This window comes from Camelus bactrianus, chromosome 30 (genome assembly GCF_048773025.1).
Source record: "Camelus bactrianus isolate YW-2024 breed Bactrian camel chromosome 30, ASM4877302v1, whole genome shotgun sequence".
Lineage (NCBI taxonomy): Eukaryota > Metazoa > Chordata > Mammalia > Artiodactyla > Camelidae > Camelus > Camelus bactrianus.
In genome coordinates this window covers 8323045-8345557 of record NC_133568.1, presented here as the reverse complement: position 1 = coordinate 8345557, position 22513 = coordinate 8323045, and the positions used below count along the sequence as shown (strand labels likewise).

The following is a 22513-nucleotide window of genomic DNA, read 5'->3' as shown; positions in this document are numbered from 1 at the left end:
TTTAACATTATAAAAAGTTTTAAAGCATAATGGGGGTGGGTATAACCCAGTGGTAGGGCACGTGCTTAGCATGCACGAGATCCTGGGCTCAATCCTCAGTACCTCCATTAAATAAACAAATAAACCTAATTACCTTCCAAAAATAAAATAAAAATAAAATAAAAATAAAACAAAGTGTACTAATATTATGGTCAATGTTAAAAAATACATTAACATATAATGTCCACTCTTTTTTAAAAAATATTTTTATTGAAGTAGAGTCAGTTTACAATGTTGTGTCAATTTCTGGTGTACAGCACAGTGCTTCAGTCGTATAGAAACATATGTTACTACAAGTTACTTCAAGATATTAAATATAGTTTATACAGTATAAACTTACTGTTTATCTATTTTATGTATAGTAGTTAGTATCTGTACATCTCGAATTCCCAATTTATCCCTTCCCACCTTCTACCCGCTTTGGTAAACATGTTTGTTTTCTATGTCTGTGAGTCTGCTTCTGTTTTGTAAATAAGTTTGTCTTTTTTTTTTTTTTTTTTTTTTTTTTAGATTCCACATATGAGTGATACCATATGGTATTTTTCTTTCTCTTTCTGGCTTACTTCACTTAGAATGACATTCTCCAGGTCCATCCATGTTGCTGCAGATGGCATTATATTATAACATCCACTCTTGAGTAGTGTAAAATCCACTTTATAGAATAGCTTGGTTTTCCATACATTGATATTTGTGTATATCCAAAAAACTACTGTTCAGGCAGTGACTTTTTAAAAAACTTTTATCAAGGAAAATTTCAGGCATACACAAGAATAAAGAAAAGGGCAAGGATCCCCATGTGCTCAGTAACTCGCTTCAACAGTTATGAGCATCTCGCCGGTTGAATTCACTTATTCCAGGGATGGGGTGAGAGGGAGGGCAATTTTCTGAATCTGAGGCTCTGGCAGGCGGTCCCGGTGCAGGTGCCCATGAGGCAGCTGGAAATGTGAGCTGGAGCTCAGGTTAGAGCATTGGTGTCTGGGGTCACCATGACCTCTTCCCTTCTGAACTATGTCCAAACCTATTTGTGTTCATCCGATTTTAGAATCCATTTGCCTTCTTTTACCTGAGGTAAGAGTTTATGAGCTCAGTGGTGGCGGGTGGGAAGTACACTAAATGTGACAATAAGCTTGCAGATAATTCAAGGTTGACACTGTTTCTTAAGTCATAGCCAGTCTAGACAGAAGGCCCCTTTCTCTGCATATGTATGTACATGTAGTTACTTTTTTCTCTATTTTTTAAAACTTTTTTTGTTGAGTTATAGTCATTTTACAATGTTGTGTCAATTTCCAGTGTAGAGCACAATTTTTCAGTTATACATGAACATACGTATATTCATTGTCACATTTTTTTCGCTGTGAGCTACCACAAGATCTTGTATATATTTCCCTGTGCTATACAGTATAATCTTGTTTATCTATTCTATATGTACATGTAGTTATGTTTTTCTAGGTGTTCGAGGCTCAAGAATGTGAACGAATAAACTTCTTTCGGAATGCACTGTGGTTACATGTAAATCAGCTGTCACAACAATGTGTCACAAGCGATGATGTAAGTCAGAGGCATCCACGGAGGATGCTCTGCCTATTGGATTCATTAGAGTGGAAGGAACCACAGACGTTCATTAGTTCACCCCCATCATTTGAGGCCCAGATAAGTACAGTGACTTGCTGAAGTCCACACGGTGAATGTGATCCCAGATAAATACCTAATCTGCCTGACTCCTGGGTCTACTTTACCACCATGACTTTTTCTCTAAGAAATTCAGAGTTAGGGCAGGAGAGCAGAGAAGGGAGACCCAAATGCAGCTTAATTTATGGAAAACTGAGACTTTCCAACATGCATGTGAGTCCCAGAGAATGCTCCAGTCCGGAGTGGGGTCACTCGGGGACAGCACCAAGTACTAGCAGGCTGAGCCATGTCCAGGCTCATGGTCACTCCAGGGCTCCAGCAGTGTTCCAGGGTCATTATCCAGGCTTAACTTGTGCACAGAAATTGTCATGGGTTTCCCAGGTGTCGGAGGGATGAGAATTACATTATCACAACCTTCTTTCCTAAGAAATAGCCAGCCTCCCTTAGACGGGACATTCACTTTAGAAGAATAATTAAACATCCAGAAAACAAGTAGGACTGACTGGAAGAACTTTTCTCCAATTGTCTTTGCTTTTGTCTGTGGAGCTGGCCATGGGATTTGGTATCTATTTTCTTTGTCCCATCAGTATTAGACAAAACCAAAAAAACCTTTTGGGGTCAGGGGGTTTTAGCTCAGGGTAAAGCATGTGCTTGGTGTGCAAGAGGTCCTGGGTTCAATCCCCAGTGCCCCATGTTATAGGGGAGGGTGGAAATAAACAAACAAACAAATAAATATTTTAAAAAATCTTTCCTAGGCTTTTGTGCTGCTACAAAGATACATTTTTTGTCATCTTTAAAAAAAATTTAATAGCAGATGTTGATTTGAGAAATCTTTTTATCTGAGCCCAGGACTTGGGAATATCTTTTTCCTTTTCAAAACAAAGTTTGTAAAACAGTCAGTCATTCGTGAAACCTCCTATTTGAATAAGCCGTGCGCCATTGTGATGGACACACCTCTACCTTGATCTGTCTTCTCCTCGTTAGATGTATGAAGAAGTCCGTAAGAGTTTAGAAATGTGCAGCATTGAGAAGGACATTGAGTACTTCGTGAATCAACGCAAAACTGGACAGACTCCACCAGGTGAATGGCGCAGGGGCGGGGGAGGGGGTTATCTGAACAAATCTAGTAGTCCTTCTTGTCACGTGTCATCGAGAATGGAAGCCATCAGCCTCTTAATGTTGTGTGTCTTGCTGGTCCCCCTAGCACCCGTCATGTATGAGAACTTCTACTCCCCCCAGAAGAGTGCAGCCCCACCAGGAAAGTCCACGGGGCCTAACTTGGCAAGGTAATATCCAGCTTTCTTTCACCTGAAGCAAAGTACTTTTAATAAAGCCTTGTATTATTAGTGTTCCAACGTCCGTATTACAATTGGACCACATCTACCACTGCATTTGCTTAGCCAGGCTGCTGGGCTTTTGGAAATAGCATTTTTAGGACAAATGTTACATGGATTTGACTCATCAGAGTTCAAGGAGGACTCTGCCATGCTTGTGTGTGATCACTGTCACTCGTGTACGAATCCTGGACCTTTCTTGTAGCCTGGGGAAAGCAGGAGTTAGCTGGCAAACTGTCCCCAGTGATCCAAATCTGACCTGCCTGTTTTGGAGGGCCTGTGAGTTAATTTTTACATTTTTAAGTGGTTGAAAAGATGGAAAGGATACTATTTTGTGACCTGTGAAAATGATATGAAATTCCAACATCAGTGTTCACACACAGAGCTTTGTTAGAACCTGACTGCCCTCTGTCTCCATCCTGCCTGTGGCCGCTCTCCTGCTGGAGTTCAGTACCGTGGCCATACCAGCAGAGCCGAAATCATTTGCCATCTAGCCCTTCACAGAAAAGGTCTGCTGCCCCTGATATAAAGGATTTTGAGAGAAGAGAAACTTCCGTTTCACATACAGCCACCTTGAAGTCTAAGCTTGTAAATTTTCAGTCCAGATTTTAAAAATATAAGGGAATGTTTGATGGAGGAGTGCACGTCCATCCTCAGGGTTGAAGAATGCCAAGTGCCATTCAGAGCAGTTACTATGAATGAGTTCCTGTAGTCCTCGCAGCAGGTTAGAGCTGTTTGACGGCCCATTGTGCACGTGAAGATGCTGCTGTACGAAGCCAAGAGGAACTCTTGCCCACCCAGCTGAGGTTTTCACCCTGCCGGTCTGGGCTGCAGGGCAGGGCTCTGGGCATCCTACCCTCTGGCATCACATAGTGTCTGCGCCCAGATGCAGGAGGTCAGTGCTGCAGAGTTTTTGCTTCATCTGAATTTTTCTTGACCCTCCAGAGCAGAAACCAGATTAGAGGGCAGTATGCTTATAGAGTGAAGAAGAAACATAGAAAAATTATAAAAGCTTATCTGAAAGACTTTGGTTTTCATTTCTTACAGGAGAGGACCTCTCCCGGTTCCTAAAACTATCCCAGGTATGCCACCTAGAAAGACCGTGTGACATCTTCGGTCAGGTTTCTTTCAGGTTGAGTAGCTAGAATTTCTAAATAAAGGGAAAGAAAGCAATGAATAAAATCAAATTTTCAAGAGAATGAACCTATATTCGAGACTATGACACTGTTTGTCACAGAGTGGACTTTGATAATTGGTGGTCTATTTCACAGCTTATCCAAGAGAACTCAGTTACTCAAATACCAAAAGAAACTTATTATAAGACACTCTTACTTAAGAGAGCCAAGATCAACTTGGCTCATGAGAATGAGCAAAACTAAAATACAGTTTCCTCTGGATGACACGGAAATACAATTTATAGAAGATGTCTAAAAACATGTAATCTGGTATTACATATTTTATACGCAGCCCATAGTTGGATCTTTTGCTAATCACCCTGGTCCCTTTTTTCCTCTGAACTCCTACAATACTACTCAGAGAACCACACATTTAGTACTTTTTGTTAGTTCGTATTCCCTGGATAATTGCAAGATCCTTGAGGGCAGGTAGCTTTTTTTTTTTCCTCTGAATCAGTCACAAAACCTAACACAGTACCAGGCACACAGTAGGAGCTCAACAAATGCCTATTATTTGAATAGAAGAAAGATCGATCTATGTATGCTCGAGGGACAAGACATTTTAGGCTGCATTTAGCATCTGAGCAAACATTTGGTGACTGAAAAAAAATTTAGTGGCTGAAATTACATCTTTGAACCATACAAGGATTTAAGTTAATTTACTTCTTGTGGCCTTATAATTACCACTTGATATTGTGGGAATTATTTTTGTCCAGGTTTGAAGATGATTTTACTGTAGGTACTGCTATCCAGGCGTGGATGAAAAAGGGCAAAGAAATCGTAGTAGGGATTTCCACTGTGTTTTCTGGCTTGTAGTTTTGACTATTATTTGTAGGTTTTGGTGCCAGACATTTTTTCTTCTTACAGAAGGGCAGTCACCAGACTCTTGAGTGGAATGCCTTGATTTGAAAAAGGCTAAGATCTTACTGTGAAAAATGTTCGCTTAATGTTGTTCTGTGCTCTGCCCTTTGTAGATGATCCTGATTATTCTTTGGTTGATAACTACAGCTTGATCTACCAGTAACACCAATGGTAAGAACCGTTAATCATCACAGAACCGGGTTGCGTTTAGACCAGTGACTGTATTTTTGAAGTCTATGAAGTTTCATTATGATCCCACTGCAGGCAAAGAAGGCCTTGTGTCAAGCACCCCGGGGGGGATGCCCCTGCAGAACGGCCTCTCTGGCTCCCACAGCTGAAAGGGGATGGAGACCACTCCAGACCCATTTGAATGAGGATATTTCCCTTCATCATTCTGTGACTCTATTTGCTCTTGTGAATCTCTTACGTGGCTACTACACACCCACGCTTAAGGCAATACCCACAAACAAATACACCTGCTCCTCACTGTTTAAGGAACTTCGCCTCCAGTGTTCTCCCTCGTTCCCCAAAGGGGAAAAGTCAGGTAAAAAGAAGTCAGAAATGAGGCAGGTGATATCAGACTCTGGAAATACATGAGGGCATCCAGCACCAGGTTATCACTGCTCCGAACTAGTTAGGAAACCGTCGCAGAAACCTGAATACCATCAAGAGACCAAATGACACTCAGAGGGTTGGAGAACTCAGGTTTATTCCGCCCGCGGGCCCAGAGGAGTTAACACTCCGAGCTCTGGACCCTGTCTGTAGACTTACACAGGCTTTTATAGGGTGTTAGGTTTCGATTAAGTTTGCATCATATGCAAATGAGGAGTTAGAAATGGACCAACCAGGAGTGAGCTTTCAGGAACCAATTGAATTCTAAGGGTAAATGCAAATGAGGTGTTAGAAATGGGCTAGACAGGAGTGAGCTTTAGGGAACCAATGGACTTCTAGGGGTAAGTTTTGTTTTCCTAGAAGCAAGCCAGTTTACAGAAGCGCAAAAGTGGGAAGACATTGGCCCTGCCTAGGAAGTCTTGCTGGTCCCTTTGTGGGTTTTGCCCCTTAAAAACTATAAGGATTCCTGGAGCAGGACTACTCAGCCAACCGTGGCTGCAAAGATAATTTTTCCTCTTTGGCGGGCAGGTGCTTGCAACATGCCCCCAGGTCAGTATCAGTCTTCACAACCTAAAGGATGTCTCTGAAGCTGAAACAGCACTACTAAATGAAACCCCTCACGAAGTATTCTTTTAACACTTTTAACCCAAGCAGGCGTATCTTGGGGTTTGATGGTTACATGCATGTAAGAGCACTTTTCAGAAAATGTCTGAAAGGACATCTTTCTAAACATAATAATTTTTCTTTTTGTTTATCCGTGTGTTCTGATTTGTCTACAATGAAATTTTATGACTTCTTTAATTAAAAATTGTTTTGAAGAGTTGACCCCCTTGCATATTCCTGATCCTGGTGTGCTCCTGGGAGTGACAGAAGGGGTGGGTTCAGGGAGTAGTAACGGAGCTGCCAAGATCTCTCTCCCACCCGTCCTGGTTTGGTATTGGCGACATTTACTGTCACTTACGAAACCAAACAAGTTTCAACAGTGCTCCACAGTGGCCTTCCTTCTGTGTCCTCTACCTTGAAACATGCTTGTAAGTGGATACATCATGCATGACTTGTCTTCCCTTCCCTAAAAGCACCCCCTTTGTGACTTACGGCCAATAAGCTGTTAGGATGGAAGCCATCATTATCTTGATTAGACAAATAAGCGATATTATTTATATTTACACATAAATATTTAAATTGCTTAAGAAATGTGTTTACTATTTAAGGAACTTCACTGTGAAAGATAATGGATATTTTTCTTTTTTTGAATTTCTTTCTTTATTTTTAATGGAGGTACTGGGGATTGAACCCAGGATCGTGTGCATGCTGAGCATGCGTTCTACCACTGAGCTATCCCCTCCTGATGATGTATATGGAAGACATAAAAAACCTCATCCTTTACTGTATATATCTTTCTGACCTGCAAACAAATTGTAGACTTTACAACCAATCATCATTTCTTCATTTCATAAACCTCTCTCTTTCTCATGGAAAGAGGCCTGGCCCATTTTAAAGGCAGAGCAGGAACGAGGGCTATCAGTGACTTGGCATTCTAAGGTGACACCTGCTGTCTAGGACACCAAGTAGTGATGGCTGTGTGGCAGGGCATCAGCAGCTCCAAGTTTCTTTTGTTTTTTACCTCCCTTTCTTTCTCTCTTTCTTTCTCTTCCTTCCTTTCTTCCCAAGCCTTCCTTTCTTTCTGTCTCTCCTCCCCCTCTCCTTTCCTCCTTTCTTTCCCTCCCTCCTTTCCTCTCTCCTTCCTTCTGTCCTTCCCTCCCTCACCTATTTGGATAAAGCATATATTCCAGTTGCTTAATAATAGCATTTGACCCAACAACTGTAGTTCCTCAGAGCCCAAGAATCTGCTGTTTGAATGCAAGATGCTAATACCAACTTATTTAAGTTAGATCATTTCACTGGGGCTCATTAGTGTCTGTGCCAGCTGAAGAAATAGAAATCCAACATGTATAATTGACTGAATTTAAGAGAATTTTAAAGAGGGAGTCTACCTTCATTGATCACTTAGTTAAGTGACTTGTCATAACATTTTAAATAGTTTAGATGAACCTTTGGAATTGAAATTGAAATATGAAGCTTTAGGAATTTGTGATTTTTTTCTACAGTTGTTGATTTTAGCTGCTTTTCCTATTTTTAATTCTGACATGTTTAGGCAAAAACAGGTTATATTTTTAATTAAAAATACACGTATCATAAAGTATAAATATATGTATTATTTACAATTAAGTGATGCTCTTATTAACATTCCATTTTTTTATCACTTGGAATGCCTGCTCATTTCTCACCATTTGTTTTCCTTGGCCAAACACATTATTATTATACATTATTATTACATTGAGATTATGGATAAAATCTCAATGCTGACATGAATAGTTAATACAAATGAAATCTCTTTGTTTTTGTCTTTCAGAAAACGAAGCTTTTTTTTGGCTGGTGCTTCTGTGGCACTGAAGGAGGCACTCAAAGCAGCAGAATCTGTAGGAATTATGTCAATCGTGAAGACTTTGAAGTGAACCCCTGCTATAATTTTTCAATATTTTAAATTTATGGTAGACATTTAGTTCAACTTAACCTGCTAGAGTTCTGCAGTTTTTAAAAGAAGTTTATAAATTGCCCCAGACCAAAGAATTATCCTTTCCCAATCAAGTTACTAAAGTTGTGAATGAATTGTGTTTTCTGCTCGATTCAGGAAACTCTGAATTTGAAGCCTTGACTCTTGGGGTGGGAGCAGGGATGGCTGCAGAGAAGTCTGAGCCATCAACCTGCTCAGGAAGCTCCTTTGCCTTTGGGGGCAACATGGCTATGGAATTTCCACAGTGACACACACTCTCAGTGGTGCAAGATTTAGAATTTAAGATTTAAAACCTTCCTTTTTGGCTGGAAGACTTAGAAGCCATCCGATTGCACTTTCTCATTTTGCAGACGAAGAAAGGAGGCCCTGAGTGTGAAATCAGTTTCCTCACTGCTCTCCCAGCTGATTAGGGACAGAAGCAGAAGTCAGGTGCAAGCTCCTCCCACATCACCATCTTTCTAACCCCTCCTGAGGCTGGGATGCTCGTGGTGAAATTTAAGACGCCAAATGTTTCTGCCAGCATCTTTTCGATTGGGAAAATCACCAGGATGTGAATGTCAGATTTATTTTTATATGGCTCACTGTGTGTACTGAACCACAGGGCATCGTATTTAATTTAATCTGAGAAGCCATTGATTGTAAAACATGTCATTACTTTATACGCCACTGAGAAAGGCAGTGGGGGAGTTGACGCTGTGATCATTAATGGCCAAGCCCATTTGAATTTGAGATGATAAAGTGTGTGTGGCGGGGGGGGGATTGCATCTTAGAATCAATGATATGTGGTATTTTGACTATTCCTGAAAAGAATTTTAGATTTAACAAAGCCAGTACTCAGTCCTGGGTCTTCACAGAGAGTCTTTTCCTTGCTAGATCCTGGGATTTTCAAAGTGTCAATCTTACCCTTTCACAAATATTTGAGCCCTCCTTTGGTCACCCACAAACAGCAGCGAGATTATGCACCTTCATCTAACGTTCGCACACTGACGAATGGTACATTTTAGTTAATGACAAGTTAAAATAGCGCTGGCATTGATTTGGGATATTGTAAAATTCTGGTACCACAAAGAACAAATTGTTTCCTTTTCTGCTCTGTGCAGTAGCTTTCCCGGAACTATTGACAAGTTGAGTGAAGGAAGATTGATTATTTCCCCCTTTTCATGTTAAGATGCTGCTGAAAGAGGTAATTTCTTGTCATGATGGGAAACTTGCGTCAGTTGGGTATCCTTTTGAGAAACTGAAGTTTGCAAAGGGCCATTGACTTCCCCAAATTGAACAGGCTCAGGAAATTTTCCTGTGAGCTCAGGACATCGTATTCTTAAGTATTTTATTTATTGTTAGCAATTCCTCAGGGATTTCAGCTTTCTCTCTGTTGGTCAGTGTAACTAATGTAAAAGTGTTTTAAGAATTGAAAATATGTTTATTTTATTGCCTTTCCAGTTTGATATGAAGTAAAATAAAAGTTCTTGGTGATTTGGGATGTATTTTGCATTTTTGTGTTAGTTGTATCTCTCTTCCAAGCTCTATGTGACCCCTAGTCACATTTGTCATCATTACACCACAGAAGGGCAGTTGCAGGTCAGGGGGGCCAGGTGGAGACTGGTGTCATACCACTTCCTACTGGGGCCAGATGCAAGGTCACTTCCTCGGGGAGGCACCTTCCCTGCCTCCAGACTTGCTTGGGTCCCACTGCTGTAGCTTTCCCCACCTCTCACATTGTTCTTGCTGTTACAGGGTTTACTCCTTCCCTCATAGACCGTAGTCATCATGAAAGCAGGGTCCCCACCATATCCCCAGACCTCTTTTTTCTGGGTGGTGATTTCAGAAAGTCCCAGTATGGAAGTGGGGGAGGGAGGTGAGACAGGGAAGGGGAGGAAATCAAAAAAGGATGTATTATCAAGCAACTTAACCGCTGTGGGCAACAGCTTCGACCTGCTGGGGACTCTTGGGAGACAGTAGGGGAGATGCGTCTCACAGATGGTTTCCCCAGACGGGAGGGGGCTGGGGTGGTTCTTCACCAGGCCCCCTCAGTCGTGGGTAGAGGGCTGCTTCTAGGAGCTTTAGTTCCCTGATGCTTCTGGTTGCCGTGAACGCTGGCAGAGGGGGTCCAGCAGCCCGAGGGTCCTCAGGTAGGGACGCGGGTCCTGGCAGTTGGAAGTTGGGCTGGTGTGTGAGGAAGCGATGGTACCGAGGGGGTGTGGATGGGGCGCTGGCAGTGCTGACCCCGTGCAGCTCAGGACCCTGTGCCCCACATGCACCTTCCTCCACCCTGTGACCGCCACTACAAGTCCCAGTTTCCAACACACACACACACACACACAAACACACACACACACACACACACACACACACACCAGGAAGTTCAGCAGGAGGAGCTCTGGGCCCCGCTGCTACAGATGCTCCTGGGTCCATAATTGATGTTTATAATCCCCCTCCTCTACCACCTGTTCTGGAGTGAATTGTGTCCCCGCAAGTTCATATGTTCAAGGCCCAGCCCTTGGTCCATCAGAACGTGACTGCTTTGGAGACAGAGCCTTTAAAAGGTAATGAAGTTGAAGTAAGGCCACTGGGGTGGGGCCCTGACTCAGTCTGATTGGTGTCCTCATAGGAAGCAGAAGAGACACCACCAGAGAGCGTGCACAAAGGGACGGCTGTGTAAAGAGACAGCCAGACGGTGGGCATCTGCAAGCCAAGGAGAGAGGCCTCAGAGGAAACCGGTCCTGCTGGCACCTTGATCTTGGACTTCCAGGCTCCAGAACTTCTGGAAAATTCATTTTTATTGTTTAAGGCACGCAGTCTGTGCTCTTGGCTATGGCGGCCCTCGCAAATGCACACACACGTATTCTAGAGTCCCTTCCCATCTGCCTAGCCTTTTACTTGTCCAGGTTGCTTGACCGGTGGGGGTGACCCAGATCCTCCTCCCTAAGGGGGTCTTAGCCCCTGGTAGTCAGGCCCTCATCAGACCCTGTTTGCTGACGTTGCCAATTTACATTTACTGCGAGGCATAGCAACACACCAAAGGCACCCAAGTGAATCCCCTGAATTCCAGATACAAGCCTCCCTTTCCTCAGGGGAATCACCTGCTCTGGATGAGATAGTTACTCATTTTGTTTCTTTGCTTGCTGGTCTCCTGGCATGAGGACCCTCCCAAATGACCAGGCATCAGCCGTGGTTTTAGTAGAACTCTTTTAATGTCCCCCTGATAGATGTATTCCATGCCAGCCATCTACAGGCCAGCGGAGCCTAAAGCTGAAGGATGGGAAGACAGACTCCCCAGGTGGGTCCAAGTCAGCTGTGGTGACAGAGGCCACTCTTACCTCCTGGTTCCCAGACCTGTGTTTTCTACCTATTGGAGTCAAAACAGGCAGTGCCATATGGTGACCATATATGTGCCATACAATACCATACCTCACCTGTAAGGCCAGCACCCCAACCCTAGAAGGTATTTTCAAGCTGCCACACCTTTAAAATGCCATTCTAACATTCTACCAGGACCACCATCACCTTCACTGAGAAGTGAACCACCAAGGTGAAGCTCTTGGTGGCATGCATTCTCAACAGTGGCTTGTCCTCAAGGGGGTGAAAATTGCTTCTTTTTTTGCAGGGGTGGTGGGGAGGTAACTAGATTCATTTTATTTATTTTTAGAGGAGGTGCTGGGGATTGAACCCATGACCTTGTGCATGCTAGGCATGCGCTCTACCACTAGATCCTTCCCCCTTGAAAACTGCTTCTTGATGAATGAAACAAATGTTACTCTTCTTGTATATAAAGCACAGCTTTTCCTACAGCAGGTAAACAGCGATACAGTGTATCTGTGGTATTAAAATTTCATGGGAGGGGCAATTAGGGAAAAAATGTCTAAAAAGGCTCCTTAGGGGAGTGGTAATGAAAAACAATCTGATAAACACTGGCCCAAGGTGATATTATGCGGCATTTCATAATGATACTCAGATACTATTACCCTCAGATGGTGTTATTGGCCAAGGCAGGGCTGGCAAAAGAGAAAAATCTCTTCTTGGAGTCAGTCCCGGTAGAGATGAGTCTCTGCTCCTTCAAGAGTGCAAGGAGTTCAGTGGAATCAACTTGCCACCAAGTGGCTGGTTGCTCTCGCTGGGGGATGGTAGCATGTTCAGGGCCCAGCTTCAGCCGCTGGGGATAACTGGTCAGACCTTGAGCAGTAGTCACTAGATCAGGCCTGGAAAGTGGGGCCTCCGTCCCTGCCACCATGACTCCTCTGTTTATGAGACTAGTGCGTGAGCACTGGGCGGCCCTGGGCAGAGGCTGGCTGGACCTTGCTGGGTGTGCCATCCTGGCCACCTGGTTGTTCTGCATGTCCTCTTTGATGGGCACTCTCTTGCAAGCTCTGATGTGAGACACAAAGGTTTATGCATTTTGTTGCCCATCCCTTTGTCTTCAGTCTTCTGATCTTGTTCCCTGATCAACCAGTCCAGTCAAGCTCACTGCCCCGTGGTCTGCGTGTGGACTCACTCGGGCTGCTGCTCCCGTCCCACCAAGCTGATGACCAGCTGTGTTACTTACGGACCACTGACTGGGAGTATTTTTCTTTGTCACTTTTTTTCACAGTCACCCCTAAGTGGGGCTGTTGCATGGCAGCAATCTACAAACAGACTAACAATTAACATAGAGAACTAATCTGGGGTAGTGTATAGCTCAAGTGGTAGAGTGCATGCCTAGCATGCATGAGGGTCTGGGTTCAATCCCCAGTGCCTCCATTAAAAGTAAATAAGTAAATAAATAAAGCTAATTACCTACCCTGCTCTGAAAACAGAAAAATTGAAAAAAAGAAGACAACAGATAGTGCTGTCCTAGTTTTGAAGCAGACCTGAGGGTTTTTTGTTTTTTGTTTTTGTTTTTTGTTTTTTCCTTTCTCCATTTGAAAAGAGTTGGCTGGGTTGAAGGAAACCCCCTGCGAGGCCACAGGTCGGAGCTGAAGGAGAAGTAGCGAGACAACAGAGGAAGGTGAATGAGGTGTCCACCCGCGTTGCCTCTTTGTGTGACATTCTCTGACCTGCCCCACCTATTCTAGAATGTACCAGTTCCATTGTATGATGGATCGCTGATGTGTCTGCCTGACTCTGGTCGTCTGAAGAAAGCTAAAATCATTTTGTAGTAATATGGTCTTTTGTTCACGTTTCCTTTATAATTTTACAAAATGCATCTCTTGAAATGCTGCTGTAGATGCTTTCTGGCTTCCTTATTAGTCCCTGGTGATCTGAGCCTAGAATTTTCTTCAGCAGGCCAACAGAAGCCCATAACAACTAACCTACTCTGTGGTCCTGAGAGCTATCTTTGGTCCAATATCTCTCGAATTTATCTTATTTCGTCCTAATTCACCACAGATGAGGCCTCCGACGACTGTGATGCTTCAGCTCAGAGATTACCACCATTCTGCTTCCTTCAGTGTGAGCTCTTTGTTGCTCACTGGCTGGGGTGGAATCCAACTCTAGAATCCCATCCCGACATCTGAATACCCTTTCTGGTGCTGTCTTGGTTTGGGCTCCCAAGAAGGAGGCCAGAGATAAGGACCTGAGATCAAGTCGTTTATTCAGGAGGTGAACCCAGAGAATACCAGTAATAAAACGGGAAGTGAAAAAGGGAAGGGAAGGAAGTGGGTAAAGAGTAGGTCACCAAGCAAGTCGCCACAGTGGGACAGAGGAGCTGAGCCCTCCTGGAGGCTCTGGGATATAGCACTGGACACATACCTTGGAGTTTTGCCCCCCAGGGGGTGAGGGAGCTGGATATTGGTGTTAGTTTGCTAAAGCTGCTGTAATCGGGCACCCCAAACCGAGTGACTCAAATAACAGAGACTTACTGTCTCAAGTTGTGGACGCCAGAAGGCAAAAGTCCAGGTGTCAGCAGGGCTGGTTCCTTCTGAGGCTGTGAAGGAAGGAGGTGGGCTAGGCCTCTCCCTTTGTCTTGTGGGTGTGTGTCTTTGTGTCCAAATTCCCCCTTTTTACAAGGACACCAGTCATACTGGGTGAGGGCCCACCCTCATGCCCTCACGTTGACTTCAGCACATCTGGAAAAATCCTATCTCCAAAGAAGGTCACATTCTGAATTAGCGGCAGTTAGGACTCCAGCATATGAATTTTGGGGGATACAATTCAACCCATAACTGTGTTTGTCTGCCAATTTATTTCTCTGCCCCTGGCCGCGGGTAGCTTCTGGTTTAGGAAAATATTAGCTCCCTAGTGCTTGCCGCCTGTCGTGCACGTGGCTGAAGAGGTCTCAGAGGCGAAGAGGCGACAGTAGTTGGAATTTGGGTCTGCACACTCAGGAAAGTTAAGTGCCATGGGAGCTGGAGTGGGACACCAGCATGTCTGATGCTGTGGGAGTGCAAGTAATTGTTTCTATGACTTATTTAATCTTTTTTTTTTTTAAGTGGGGAAGATTATGAGAGGGTAAATAATAGAAAAAAATTTACATTTTATGTTTCACTTCCTGTGGAAGCAGAAGTCTGTTAACAGAAGAGACATCATCTATACAAGAGTTTTTCTTATTTTTATAAAAAAAGTAGTTGGATGTTTTTGGTACTTAATTGCATTGCCAGTTAATTGGCTCAAAAAACTGAACTAATTTTTAGAAGTAACATGATTTCTTTATAATTAAAAATGCCTTTAGTTATGTATGACTGAATCACTGTGCTGTACACCAGAAACTAACATAACATTGTAAATCAACTATACTTCACTCCAAAACTAAGCAGTTGAAAAAATGCACTTAGTAGTCATGAATGATGAAATAGTTGATTCCTTGTACAGAATGATGTACAGGAAGTAATTAACTGTTTGTAGAAAGAATGACTTCTCTGAAATCTTGTCAGAAGGGAGATGTCACCAATGGAGAATTGTCACCAATGGAGAATTGCCACCAGATGGCAACAGAGACTCTGGAATCTAATTTTGTAAGGGACTTTAAGGAAGGTTTACCCACGGGTTTTCCCTTTGCCCAGAAGCTTTCACTCGACTCCTATAATGGCAAACACTATTCTAGAAGCAGGCTGACTTAGGGATCATGGTCATATTAAATTTTGAAATGCCATAATATAATACATGAATTATTTTATAAATGCCTGGTTCTTTTTTTTAATTGATTGTGATTTTTCTCAGGAAATTAAAAGGTATATTAAATTCTGAAAGCTCCAGGGAAAATTAATAACCCATTGGAGGGAGATTTAGTAAATATTTAGTAAAACTAAAAATGAAAATGTCTCTCTAACTAGCAATTTCTCATCTAGGCATCTATCTTATAGAAGTACTCATGCACAAAAATACATAAGTATGGTCACTTGTAAGCATTGCTTTTAAATAGTGAAAAATTGGAAACAACTTACTGGTTTCAGAAGTCTGTTTAGATAAAGTTATAGAATATTTAATTACTTAAGGGAAAAATCAAGTTAGAACTATCTGTCCTTACAAAAAATTATGTCCGAGATCAATGCATTAAAAGGACACGGGCAATATACATATAAACATCGAATTTTCAAAAGTGTGCTATTTGTACATGGGTAGGAAAAAAGTCTGAAAGGATGCACACTGAACTGTTAATAATCGTTAACTAGGGAGAGGGGTGTTAACTTTTTATCATGTATACGTCTATGTTGCTTGCAGACACATTTAAGAATATTATAATATAATACTATTATATAAAAAATTTTTAAATTAAGGTATAGTCAGTTTACAATGTTGTGTCAATTTCTGGTGTACACCACAATATTGCTTCAGTCATACATGGATATACAGATATTCATTTTCATATTCTTTTCCATAAGCTACTACAAGATATTGACTATATTTCCCTGTTATACAATATAGATTTGTTTATCTATTTTGTATATACCTGTCAGTATCTGTAAATCTCAGACTTCCAGTTTATCCCTTCCCACCCCTCTTCCCCCTGGCAAACCCAAGTCTGTGTTCTATGTCTGTGTGCCTGTTTCTGTTTTACATGTAAGTTCGTTTGCTTTTACAGAAATTTCTGAAGGAAAGAAAATTGTATAAACCCGATATCCAACTATGACTATTATGAATAATCCAGTAACTTTTATATGAAATATTTCTGATGTTCATCTTGGCCCCAGTATAGAGCATTGGAAACATGGAGAGAGTAAGCCTGGCTTCCTATCTTAAAAGTTCATTTATATGGTACAGCTGTGTTGGTTCAAATCCCAACTCCACCATTTATCGGCTGTGTGACTTTAGACAAATAATTCAACCTCGCTGAGCCTTAGTCTCTGTCTATAAAATGAGAACAATAAAATTATTGACCTTGTAGGGTTGTTATGAGAATCAAATGAGTTGGTATGTGAAAAGTACTCAGAACAGTCCCTGGCTGATAGTAAGAGCACAGAAAATGGTGCTTGTTACTGCCCCGGGGCCAGTAGTAGCAAACCCTTCACTGCTAATTAGGTCAGGGATTAACCCTGCTTGCTGTCACTGTGAATTTTTTTTAGAGTTTCTGCAGATAGAATTTATGTATAGAAAGGACATCTGTCATTATTTTGGGTTTTTGAAATTAATCTTTTCAATTTATTGTTTTAAAATAAATCTTCAATTTATTAAAGTCATACACATTCTAAAATTCAGTTTTTCTTAAGTCTTCAAGTTATCTTTATAAATCTCAATGTTCTATTTCTAAATCTAATAAATTTAAATAACCACTTTCAAAGGGGAACTTTAACATTTGGTCAACTCAAATTCAGCAACCAAACTTCCTTAAACAATTGGTCCTATGTATGACTTAAATTTTTTCTAACATTTTAAACTACAGTATTAAATGTAATATATTTTAATTTCTTCCTTTGCCCAAACTGATTAATAAATCTAACTACTTACACTATTCTACCAGGGTCTAACAAATTCAGTTTAAATATAAAGTATGTCTCCTTTTCCTTATAGGCTGTGGTATTTATTGCAATTTATCTAGGCAGTGTGTCTGCACCCTAACAAAGCTGGAAATCATGGGAAGTGAAGGGAGGGCCAGTTCTATTTTGCTAAGTAGTGGCTGGCACATGGAGAACTTCGAAGGCCAAAAAGGATTTGCACTGCTAGGGGTCAGAGAGACTGTTCCAGACTGGGAGAAATAGCAGCAAATGTTACGGATAGTAACGGTGGTATGAAGATTCTGTTCATATTTGCCAGGTCTTGCTCGTTATAATTCTGTATACATTATATACTTTTATACGCACATACAAAACGCAGGTACAGCCTGTGTGAAAGCAAGGAGGACCCTGCAGGGCCTTCCTGGGAACAGACCACCCCCCCGCCCCCCACCAAGTTTCCCCTGTCTCTTTTTTGTATAAAAAGAGTTTTCTGAGTTTCAAAGAACACATTTAATCAGAGAAGTGAAAAAAATGTAAAAATAAAGGAAATCAGTCCATCAAGACAGTGATAATAATAGTTTAGCCATAAAGCAAAGCCAAGGAAATTTAGTCCCTCTTCAAGGGCTGTAGATTATGTCCTGAGCCATATCCCTGAGTTGTTTTACAGACATTAAAACCCCCACCAAGTGGGAGAAGTTTATTTCATGCTAAACACCAGCACGTGGACCCCAGACCAGCTGGAACCAGAGAACTGATAACTGAGATTCCTGAAACATCACCCTGTTATCTCACCATCAACCAATCAGAGAAGTGAGCATGAGAGGCACAAGAGGATGGTCATGTCCCAGGTCTCAGACAAGTCCATGGGACAGGTTGCCAAGTGAGGGTCCTTGGCTTCATGCAGGAAAGACTTCAAGAGCGGGCCATGGTAGAATGAAAGCGAGTTCATTTAGAGAGATACACATTCCATAGACAGAATGTGGTCCGTCTCAGAAAGGAGAGTGGCCCTGAGGTGTGGGGATGTTTAGTTTTTATGGGCTGGGTAATTTCACAGGCTAACAAGTGGGAGTATTATTTTAACTATTTTGGGGAAGCGCCAGGGATTGGACCATTGCTTAATTAGCCTCTTATGGTCATTTACGGTCAGCCTTGGAATAGTGCTGGCACCTGTGGGTGTGTCATTTAGCATGCTAATGTATTACAGTGAGCGTATAATGAGGCTCAAGGTCTAATGCAAGTCGAATCTTCTGCCACCTTTGGCCTAGTTTGTTCTAACCAGTTTATGTTGTATCTTCAATGGCTATGTCATTCTTTTAAAGACTGTGCCCTGTCCCTTTTCCTCCTGTCTCACTCACACTGTCTTAAAAAACCATCCCCTGAAAGTCATGGGGAATGTGGTTTTTTTGAAGCTGTCTCTTCCTCCTGCTTCACAATAAATACTGTATTTTCCTTTACAACAACCTGGTGGCAGTAGATTGGCTTTGCTGTGCCTTGGGAGAGCAGACCCAAGTTTGGTTCAGTAGCATGAGTAGCTGATTAAGTTTTTTGTTGTTTTTGAGGATTTGGGATCAGAATATATGAAACTGTTACTGGAAAACTGAATTTACCATTTTTGGTGGGTGTTGAGCCAAAATGAAGGAGAATTAGTAAAATGGCCACATATAGGCTAACAGATTGTTTATTCTTATGCTTGCCCTTAAAACGGTCAACTGACCTGACTGACCACTTGCTGCTCACAGCTCCAGGCCCACTGTTAAAATAAAGCTATTAATTCTGCTGTTTCTGCTTTATTCCAGTAATCAAAAGTAATAACCATACTTGGTTTCTGAGTTGTTCTCCAGGAAGGTCATGGAACTGTAACCTCATAAAGTAGGCTAAATACCAAGAAGTACACACCTTGGGTGCTTACAAGATTAAGAGATTGAAAATGTGACAACCACTAGCCTCTATAGAATTGGTTGCCTGGAGGCATCATGACGACACTCTAAGTCTTATGAATCTGTTGATTGTTCATTGTTTGAGCTGTGGCTGTATAATAACCCTGCCACATCCTCAAGGTGGGTTCACAGTTTTGAAGGCACTAGCCTGCTGTGGGTCCCCTTTGCCTGGGCAAAGCAATAAAATTGCCTCTTTTCTTCTAAGCACCAAGACTCTGAGTTATTTGGCTTGTCAGGGACAGGGACCAATATTTCGGCAACAAAAAGACACGACCAAGCCAAAGATGGGGCAAGGGAAGGATTTGTTACTTGCAGCAAATAAGTAATGCGCGATCTTTCCCAGTGTCTCTCAGAACAGCAAAATTGGGGAAGTTTTAAATTAAGGGTATATGCATATTCATGAAAAGGTTTGAGCAGAGGAGAATTCAGCAGAGAATGGCGGCAAAGGTCAACAATGTCCAAGCTCTGGGTGCTTGAAGTCATAAGGGTCAGAAAGAGGTTTACACCATCATCCTTGGGTTCCACCTGATCTGGTGGTTGAGCACTCCGGGGGGATGAGGGGGAGGATTTAAATTCTGCAAAACAGCTGAAGAAAGTGCTTCAGGCTAATTTTACTGTTGAAACAGAACTAGGAGTCTTTACAACTGACTTGTTATCTTTGCTTTATTTCTCTCACCCGTTAACAGTCCTCTGATCTCTTGTTCCCTTAAGATCATTATTACTGAGACCTGTTCAAGGGCAAGCATTGTCGTCAGGCTTAGATCATAAAATGGCTTAGCCTTAAAGTGACTTCTCTTATGTCAAGTAAGCCATGCTTGGTTCTCTTTCTCTAGGGGCCGCTACCCTATCAGCTAACACTGTCTGCTTACAACTGTATTTTATATGTTCAATTAGCTCATAAACAAGACACTGAAGACTGCATCTCTGAAGTCCTTTTAATTTTTCATGCCATATTTTTGGATTTTTCTTTCTAGTATGCTATTAGTGGACATATAGTCTTTTGCCCCTTTCCCCTTCCATACACTCCATCTCAACTATCTTATCCCACCATCAGACAAAACAATTCACATTCCTTCATTCATTCATCAAATATTTATTAAGCCTACTAGCCTACTACGGACAGGCTAGTATTCTAGACTCCCTTGGGATGCCTCAGGGAACAAAACAAAGAACCCCCTCCCCCCACCCCGCGCAGGGAACTTACAGTCTAACCAGGGTGACAGACACAAACATAAAAGCAAATTATAATAGTATTTCAAGAGGTGCTAAGTGTTTTGGAAAAAAAGAAATTGTAAAGCTGGGAAAGGGAGATGGGGCCAAGTTTTCCCATCTGGAAATTTTATTTTTTTTTTCCCATCTGGAGTTTGTAAATGAAGGTGTATAAAATATAAAGAATACTTTTATGGGTCTTACTGCTTTTTTGTCTGCCCTCTTGGGGGCAGATGTCTCCTTCCTGCCTGGGAATTTGGCTAGTTACAACAATAATTACTGTTTACATATATGCCTGGCTACCAGGCATCTTTGACGATTAGTCTACTTAATCTTCATTACACTGGAAAAGGCAAGTATCATCTTTCCCTCTACAAAAGAGGGAACTGAAGTGCACGTCTGGATGGACATCGAGGTTCTTGAGCACAAAGCCGATTCAGGCTGACTGCTTCTGGTTATCTAAAGGTCAAAACAAGATTGACAAGCATCCTCCCTAGACTCTTTTAAACAAACGTGGGTGAGGTGTGCGAGCGCAACCGGGGTCCAGACCGAGTGTGGCCCAGAGGAGAAGGACGTGACCTCAGTTGGGAGAGTACGGCAGGGGCCCGAGTCAGCTCCGAGGAGTCGCAGAGCGGGGCCAGGGGGTGGAGCCTGGGCAGAGGGGGCGGGGCCACCGCCCTCCAGTGACAAGGCCTCTCGGAGTGGTTTGTCCCACGCTGCGGCCCGTAGAGACTCCGAGTTGCCGCCCCTCCTCCGGGAGTGGTGGAGATTCGATCACGTGACAGGTCAGAGGCCGGAACTGGGCAGGTTGTGGAAAGCGCAGGGTTTTGACAAAACAAGCGGCGACGGTACCACCGCAGGGTCTATGGCCGAGGCGGTGAGGCCCCAGCGCCGGGCCAAGGCCAAGGCCGGCCGGACCAAAACCAAGGTGAGGACCGGACTCTTCCCGCCCCTCCCCCGCCCCCAAGCGCCCTGGCAGGTGCGCTCTGTCTCCCTTTTCCCCTTTCGGCCTCTCCAGCCAACTCTGCCCGTCCCCTAAGTCCCTCTCATCCTCTGCCCCTGCCTCCTCATATTTGATTTCCCCACCCATTGATACTAGACCTGTTCCTCTGTTCCTCCTTCACGTCCTGCCAGACTTTGTCAGGACCACCCCCACCACCCCCCGATTTTTTTTTTTTTTTTCCTTTTTCCTTTTTCCTTCTCTCACCTCGCTAGGCTCTTCCTTTTCTCTCCCTTCTTGACTTGGCTTACCTGGGTCTGGATTCCTGCCGTGAAGCAGCTTTTTCTCTTCCCAGCCCCATCTTTGACTCCTTTTTTTCCTTTATACCATGTGCACATTTTCAGCCCCTTTCCCGCGTAAGGAGGGAAGAGAACCTCTCCTCCATGCGGAGAATGTATCTTCGGCAGAGCTTTACAGATGGAGACAGAAAGTAGACTGTCGTGATGTGCCTCCTAAATTAAAAAAATCAAGATGATAGATGCTGCTGCTGTTTATTTCTCATTATCCTGTTTGTTTATGATGGGGCACGAATGACTGAAAATTAAACAGGGCGGGACTCACACAGCCGCGACAGATTTGACTTTTCTGGGCTTCCCGGATTAGTCTTTTGGACTATTGGTGTGGTTTAAAGTTGATTTGTTTTGTTTTTAGGCGCAGTCTGGGTTTTCATTTTGTTCCCATGTGTTTTCTGAAGTGACATTTATTTTACAGTGAGCAGATTAAATGCTTCCCCGGATGGCTGGTGTATATAATTTTGGCTTACCTGAAACTGAGTTTATTTTAAGGAAATAATGGGGATGGTACAGGAGATTTCCTTTCCTACATGTGGGTGATGTTCCAGAGCAGGTGTAACCTAAAATGATACCCAAAACTGGCTTTTCTCATGGTAACAGGATTTTAACCGGAGACTGGTGTTCAAAGTTACCATATTTAATAGGCTGTAAATGACTTACATGGATCCCTTTCATTATGATGTTTTAAACAAAAACTGTAGTGGAGTTGTGTGCATCAGAGTACCCAGGTCTGTGAGGAATTACTCTTTGGGGAGAAAGCCATTTGCTCCCTAATTTCAGAAACATTTTTAAGTGAAATAATTATGCATTGTGTTGAGCAGGTAAAGAACTACCTGTGTAGAGGAGGAAGTAAAAAGGCACTGGTCAACCATGTGTAAGGTTGCTGAAAACCTAGAATACAGTAGTGTATATAGCATGTGAACATCAATTTATAGAGAGCAGAATCAGAATTCTCAATCTCTAATGTTTTCCAAAGGAATGATGAAACTGAAGCCTGGCAAAGTTA

General features: G+C 42.6%; 2 protein-coding genes across 2 annotated transcripts in view; both read left to right on the top strand.

The window, feature by feature from the left end:
• PSTPIP2 (proline-serine-threonine phosphatase interacting protein 2) overlaps positions 1-9703 on the top strand; it is a 74608-nt gene extending 64905 nt beyond the window's left edge. The window contains exons 10-15 of the mRNA XM_074355154.1: positions 1489-1587; positions 2653-2749; positions 2873-2954; positions 4050-4084; positions 5152-5209; positions 8064-9703. Coding sequence (XP_074211255.1) covers positions 1489-1587; positions 2653-2749; positions 2873-2954; positions 4050-4084; positions 5152-5201 — 363 coding nt within the window. The 3' untranslated portion in view covers positions 5202-5209; positions 8064-9703. The remainder of the gene's footprint in view (positions 1-1488; positions 1588-2652; positions 2750-2872; positions 2955-4049; positions 4085-5151; positions 5210-8063) is intronic.
• Positions 9704-20986: 11283 nt separating this feature from the next.
• EPG5 (ectopic P-granules 5 autophagy tethering factor) overlaps positions 20987-22513 on the top strand; it is a 107216-nt gene continuing 105689 nt past the window's right edge. The window contains exon 1 of the mRNA XM_010961412.3: positions 20987-21142. Within this exon, the coding sequence (XP_010959714.2) occupies positions 21080-21142 (63 nt within the window). The 5' untranslated portion in view covers positions 20987-21079. The remainder of the gene's footprint in view (positions 21143-22513) is intronic.